A 7,135-nucleotide genomic window follows, 5' to 3' on the forward strand; every position below is an offset into this window, starting at 1 on the left:
CTTCAAATGCCTAAGGCTCTGCTGTCTAGCATGTGTCCCAGTTGCCTCTTATGGCCGGTCTACTTGGGGATAATAGCATGTCTTTGCTAACAAGTACTTCATTTCCTCAGGGGTGGTAATCTAAGGTAGATGAGAGCAGCTGTTCCAGGCTCAGACTGAAGGTCCGTCTTGCCCATTATCCAGTCTCTGACATGTATGGAAACTTTCCTTATATTTCATCACCCTTGCCACCATCCTCTCAACTTTCTCTAGTTCTACTGTGTCCTTTCAGAGATAAGAGAACCTGAATTGTGCACCTGGCGTTTTCTCTGGTTTTTTTTTCCTTTTTTTCCCCTCTATTTTTTTTTGCTATTTTTTTAATGCTTTCCTAGAAATTCCTTGTATATTATTTGCTGGTTTGGCCCGTAGTGAGGACTGAGTTGATATTTTCATGGAACTTGTGATCATTAGCCCAAGATCTCTCTTCTGAGTGGCAGCGATCAGTGCAAAGTCCGTTATGCTGTGTGGGAAGGATTTTTGTGTGCAGAATTGTTTCTTTCCATAGTCATCGCTTTTTTCTTACAAGCCTGACTGAATGGATTGTAAAATGGCAGGCAACATTCAATGCAGTTGAAACTCATTATGTCGTCATTTGCATTGTTTTAAGAGAATTTCCTATATACAGCCTTAATTTTCTTTTACTTTTTTTAAGCAAATCAAGAGTTCAGAAAGTCAGGAACCATGATTTATCCTTATTACATGTTCATTTTGACACAAATATTGTAGTGTGTTGCGTGTGACATTTTCTTGCAGGGATCTGCCTGATTCAACTCTGATCATAGCAACAAAGGTGTGGGCAGTTTCATTAATTAACATTAATTGTTTTTCTTTTCTTTGAGGGGCAAATGTTCACATGACTGACCCAAGCCGAGGACTGACTTCATGGGAATGGGCTTGTTACACAGGAAGGTCAGAATCTGCCTTCATCATGCAAAAGCTGATGGACAGGCCATGCCCGGAACAGCTTTGTGATCAGTATAAACCAGAATGGCCAAAGATGAAGGAACTTCTTGCCAAAGCTGCAGAGCCAAAAAGCTGTTTGCAGAGGATTTCTGAGTGCATGAGGGCAGCTCTCTCATTCCGGTCTTTCTATGGCCCAGAAGAAGACGGGGTCCTTGATCACATGGTGAAGGTGACAACAAGCTTGAGCAGTCCTTTCATTGCTCTGTCATGCCGGACTGTGTGCCCAGGCAGCCCGCCTTCTGTGGGAAAACGCAGACTGGCTGTGCAAGAAATCCTTAGGAAGCAGAGAGCCGAGGAGATCCGATCTCAGGACAAAGACCACTTTAGCAGCTACGAGAAGCTATTTCAGAACTCCAAAGTCACGCTCATCCCCAAGAAGAAGGAGCGGCGAGCCAGCCTGCAGCCCATCAGCCTTGCAGTTTCTCAAGTGAACACCTTAGCCACTAGGAAAGTAAGCCTCTTGCCGCTCCACCTGCTTAGACGGAGTAGCGTCAGGCCGGGATTTGTCATCCCCAAAGTCCGTATCAGCAAGGCTCCCCCACCCACCTTCCAGCCAGAAAAGGTGAGAAGGACGAGCAGTACAAAGGACGACCCCTATTTGCAGATTCCCAAATGGAGATACAAGGAGCTAAAAGAGGAGCGGAAGAAGGCAGAGGAACAGGAGAAGAAAAAAGCAGCAGAGGCTCAAAAGCAGAGGCAGGTGTCTCCTGCCAGATGCAGGACCTGATTTAAAGGCAGTTGCTTAGAAGGTTTTAGAGCTGTTAGTCTTGTTATCTGAGCAGGATAACAGACTGCATGCTTTCATGCATACCCACTGCTCACACAGCTGGAATACTGAATAACGGCCTTTAAGGTGCAGAAACAGGGCAAGGGCTATGCCACAGTGTGTCTGATGGTGGAGCGTGAAGGTATTTTGAGGTGGAAGACTTACTAAGTTTATCTGTCTGCTGTTGATAGGAAGTTTTAAGTGGTGCAGTCCTTTTGTGGTTTCTTTTTTTTCCAGTTCCAGGTTGAGGAGCTGACTGAGAAACAGCTTGGAAAATAACATCTGTGTGAAAGGATCGTATTTTGTGTTTGTTCATTTTGTAATGGACAACATTAAGGAGTTGTGCTTTTGACACTAGACATTCCTCCCTCTCCTTGCTTAGGTAGATGTATTGCAAGGTTTTATAGTAATAATGAAAAGTTTAAAATATACCACAGTGTTGGTGGGCAGTGAAAATCCAGGTCTACAATTGTTTTGAATATACTAAGCACTTTGTTTTAATTCCAGTAATCAAAGTTTAAGACAGGATAGGTATTAAACTGTGCAGCTCTATACAGTCTGTATGGATGCAGTTCTTAATGCTGTTGTTTGTTCTGTTGAATATAAAAAGGGCTGCATATGAAATATTTCTGTAGTTGAGGTATTCACATCCTCTGCAGGTATAAATCAGGGGCAGGGACTGATTTCTTTGGAGCAACAGAGAAGCTGAGCTAATTTTTGAATGCCACCGTCACCTAAGCTTTGCCTCCCCCATTAAGTTTCCCTGTATCCGCTATCTGTTGTCTCCTCTTTAGTCTCAGGGAATTTTTTGTCATTGTGTTTAACTGTGAAATAAGGGAGATGGTGAGCCACAGGTGGGCTTTTTTTTAGGTTGATATTTAAGTTCCTGTTAAAAAACCCCACCAGGTTTATTATGAGCCTTTCCATATTATAGCCAGGACAGGAAAATTATGCAGCTTCCAGAAGTTTAAGCAATTTTCCCAGGTATCAAGTCCAGCCATATGCTATGAACATCCAGTCAGAGATGCAGTATCAGGCAGCTCGGCCACTAATGTTTGGAAACCGTGGCCAGATGTCATTGTGAGCTGTAGTAGTACGCCTCTGGGTGCCCAGAGAGGGCAGTACCTCGCCCCTCTGTCTCAGCACTGGGAGAAAACCTTTCCTAGTACATGAGTGCATCTCAAAGTGGCAGTTCCCACAGGTTGCTGCAGGTTCTTGTGGTTCATGTTAAGGCTTTATTTGGTTTTACCAGCAGTGCGTCTGAATGGCATGCCAAACCCTGGCAAATTCCGATAAGGAAGGGCTGTAAACCTGCGGCTCGCTGAAGAAGGACCGCATTCATAAAAGTAGAGGTCAAACGCCAACAGCAAGTCATACAGTACATGCCCCGGCTATGTTTTTGCTCAGGCTTTGCTCCCATTTGAAATGAAATGTGCTGTGGTGTGTCCTCCTGATGGTGTTGCTTTGCTGGAGCCCAGGCAGACCCCAGCTGCTGCTGTCACCAGCTTCTCCCTTCAATTAAAGAGAGGGAGAACTTTTCCATCCTTTACTCCCACAGCACAAAGGCTGACCACGGTCTCACTGAACTTGTAATGAAACCATGCGTGTCATGAGAGAAATAAATTCATTTGATTGAAAACTAGCGCCCAGATTGGTATTGCTAGCTAGCGTCTGCGGGGTCAGGGCTTGACAGAGGTTATGGCAGATGTGCGAAACAAGGATTTTTCCACCACAGCCTGTTCTTTGTACCTCTTGCTGGAGTGCTGTGCTGGCTAAACTGCATTGCCAGGTAGCCTCCCAGGTCAGAGCTGGAGGAATATGCACCCTGCTAATAAACCTCCCCAGCCCTGTGAATATAAAGAGGATTTTAGTCTGCAAGTGCCTCAGTGCTGTGCAATTCATAGGCACCAATTTTGTAATGGATTTGCTGTGACCAGAATATAAGCTGAACTCATTTCTTTGGAGAGTAGGAAGACAATCTTTTGGCTGTCTGTAGCAAAAATATCAGGATGGATTTTGAACTGGTACACTGGATTGAATGGTTTAACTATTAATTTTTCTTTACTGCCAGCCCAGTGTATTGAAGATTTAGATTCAGATTCAGTATCTGAAAAGCAACCTGTGCTGCGGCTGAACACTTGAACTTGCACTCTCAGTATCACTTGCAGGAGACATACAATTGACAGGTGCTCTCAGGGATTAACGTGCAGTATGTTAGAATTAGGGGCTGAAAATGAAGCCTGTTTTCTAACCCTTGGTACTTTACTGTGTATATGTGTATAAATATGTGATATTTCCATTAAAAGAGGCACAAGCTGTTAAACTTATTTGGTGACGTTATTCTTCAGGGCGGTTTGGGGATGCTGTTTTTCACTTTTCAGTAGATAAAAAAGGCCACCCGCTTTCACCAATGGACTAATCAGCACCATCTGAAAGCAGTTTGGTTTCCCTGGAAGGAGCTATTGTGGGTTAACTTCCACTCCTTGTGAATTTTTCCCTACAAGTAAAAGAAAACCACTACATTTGTCCCAACATCGGGCTTTGGCTGGCCATCTCGGTGGAGAGAGAAGCCGTTGCTTCCATGACCCGCAGCCACATTGCTCTGCTGCAAGCAGGCAGTCCCCTGGCATCCTTATGGACAGCGTGGCTCCATTTTGTGCATCTGTGTAAATCTTTGCACTTGCTAGGTTGGGAAGTGCAGGCATAGGTCTCTGTCTCCTCATTGCCTTCCTCCCCTGCTGCCTCACTGCCCCCCCAGGCACCTTACTCCTCCTCTTCATCACCGTCCTCACCCAAAGTGCTGCGCCTCTTGCTTGCTTTTTTTATTGTCTGTCTGAAGCGTCTGAAGATTGCAGTGGGCAAAGCTCCCGCCAAACATACTTCTGGAAACCTGTGGCAAATGGACTGTAGCAGGGGAGGAGTCATGCCTGGCTCTCCTCCAGCCTTCCGTCCCCCTTGAGCTGCTGCCCATGCAGCAGAGGAGGATTTGATTTCTGTTGGATTTCAGCACAGAGTGGTTTGTTTTGTGTTTTGTTCGGGGTTTTTTCCCCAGAGACCCGTAACTATGAAAGGCCAAGCGATACCGGCTGTACTTCAGATCACTCCTGGTTGCTCAAGGAGGACGATATACCTCCTAAGAAACGCACGCCCTTGGCAGCACCTCCTGGCAACTGGAGCCCCTGAGGGAACGCAGAGGTGCTGCTGCAGGAGGATGCTCCCACAGAAGGGAAGGGGACACTGATTCGTAGGGCGGAGGAAGGTTTTCTACCTGCCTTCGATGCCAGGCTGCAGTCTGGCATGTTAGTGGGAACGACGCTCCTGAGCGTTGTGAGTGAAACTGGAGCATGGGCTGTGCCTGCTTCCATGGCCATTGATTGTCTCGGTACACTGCGAGCTTTGGTGTGACAGCCAGCCTCTCACCATCTGATGCTCACTCACTGGGAAGCACCCAGCCCGATGGGTTACTTCTGCAGTAAGCAACAGGGATTTAACATAATGATGGTGGAAAGTGAAATCCCAAGCGCTTCCTGACATTCTCTAAAATGACACTGTGCTTTCATCTCTGGAGAGCAGTGGTGTTGCAAGGAAGAGACCACTGACCCCATGGAAGGTTTTTCAGGTGGGAACACAGAATTACATGTAATGTATTTCATTGTGACATGTGTCACTATGTATTACTCATTTGGGGTTTTTTACGCCAATGAAAACTGTTCCTTAAGCCTTGACAAAAATCCTCACTGAGCCTCTTCATTGAATGCCTTTTTCTTAATAGTCCTGAATGCTTGTGCTGTCCTGCTAAGCAACAGATATTAAAGCAGCTGGTAAAAAACCACCTTGAGTAGAAAAATGGCATACAGATACACAACATTCTTTGAGGGTATTTCTTTTTTAAACATCTACATTTCAGCAGGAAACTTCCAAAAGCTGTGACTGAAATTAGGACCCAATATGCAGCATATGCCAATTTGCAGATGGTCTAAATGGAACACTTTTCTCTTTTTCTGTAATTCATGCGATGCAGCCTGGTTTGGCTAGGTCTGCTCATTGTGCCTCACAACACTCCAGAGTTCGGTTAGACACCAGGAGGCTGCAAGTGGGGAACAAGCTGGAAAGGGCCGTCACATCCCTCTCTCCTGCCCATGCATTCCTGCTTGTCCGCAGCAAACCTGTCATTTTGCTGGATTAGTATTCTGCCAATTTAATGAGCTAAACAAAATCCCTGGAGCCAGTGCAGGGGAGCAGGGAAGGGCAGGGGCGAGACGGTTCTCACTCAGAGCCAGCGAGCTGCCAGGTGGCTCAGCCAGTGCTCCAGGCTGTGCCCAAAGTGGCGAGGAAGAGCTCCCCGGCACAAGTTAGGCAGCTCCAGAAAACATCTAGCTGTGTGACACACAGAGGTGACACCCTCTTACAGGTATTTGTGTCTCTTCAGAACCCAAAGGAAAGGGGCTTGGACTGGTTTGCAGATGTTCAGGAAAATTACAGCCACCCCCCCTCCTTTGAGCCCTCTTTGGAAAGATTAAATGAGCACCAGCAACAGAGCTGCTCAGTGACTTCAGCCATAAAGTAGGGCAGAAAGATTTGGACGAAATGGGAATTATCCTCACATTTTTCTTCCTTTTAAATCATCATGGGTAGAATTACAAACCCATACAGTCATTTGGTTCATTTAAAGAGCTTCTTCATTACTTAGATAATTACTCACCCAGAGAGTGTATTCAGCAGAGAAAGCAGCTGAGCAGCCAGCCTGCCATCTTCTCGAGGCAAGGAAAAACTGGACTGACAGTTTGACAGACTGTCCATAGGGTAAATTTTGCAACTAAATCTTTGAATTCCAAGTCACTGAAAACTGCTAAACTAACGTTATCAGAGATAACAGTGAGCAGAGAAAATCCCTGGAAGAGTGGACAAGAGGTAATGGAGGCAGTGAGGAAGAAAGAAAAACACGTTGATGTCTATGGTGAGTCTCTGATTTAAAACAAGATTGTCTTTTTGACCCAATTTTTTCTGACTATTGTGTAGACAAGAGTCAGAAGCAGCCATAAAGGCTTGCTCCAGTCTGCTAAGGAATATATTATTTAAAAAGAAAGTGATTCAATATGAGCCTCCTCCAGCGTCTCCTCAGTTTCCCAGCATTCTCTTTTGAAGATTTTTACTCAGCAATGACTGTGGACAGAGTTGTGAAAGACTTGATCTGAAGTTGGGGAATATGTCTCCAACAGCATCTTGAAAATAAGAAAGCCAAATAAACCTGTAACCCAGCAGGCTGGCCACCAGGGGCCCTCTCTAGTCTGTAAAGCATCCTCTCTACCAACATGTTATGCGTTAAGACAAGAACAAAAATCAAAATAATAGCCAATAACAAGCAAC

At 45.4% G+C, this 7,135-nt stretch overlaps 1 protein-coding gene across 1 annotated transcript in view; it reads left to right on the plus strand.

The window, feature by feature from the left end:
- Positions 1-2,704, plus strand: part of ANKRD33B (ankyrin repeat domain 33B) — a 54,815-nt gene extending 52,111 nt beyond the window's left edge. The window contains exon 4 of the mRNA XM_076332251.1: positions 879-2,704. Within this exon, the coding sequence (XP_076188366.1) occupies positions 879-1,729 (851 nt within the window). The 3' untranslated portion in view covers positions 1,730-2,704. The remainder of the gene's footprint in view (positions 1-878) is intronic.
- The last annotated feature ends 4,431 nt before the right edge of the window (positions 2,705-7,135 follow it).

Source organism: Aptenodytes patagonicus, chromosome 2, assembly GCF_965638725.1.
Source record: "Aptenodytes patagonicus chromosome 2, bAptPat1.pri.cur, whole genome shotgun sequence".
Lineage (NCBI taxonomy): Eukaryota > Metazoa > Chordata > Aves > Sphenisciformes > Spheniscidae > Aptenodytes > Aptenodytes patagonicus.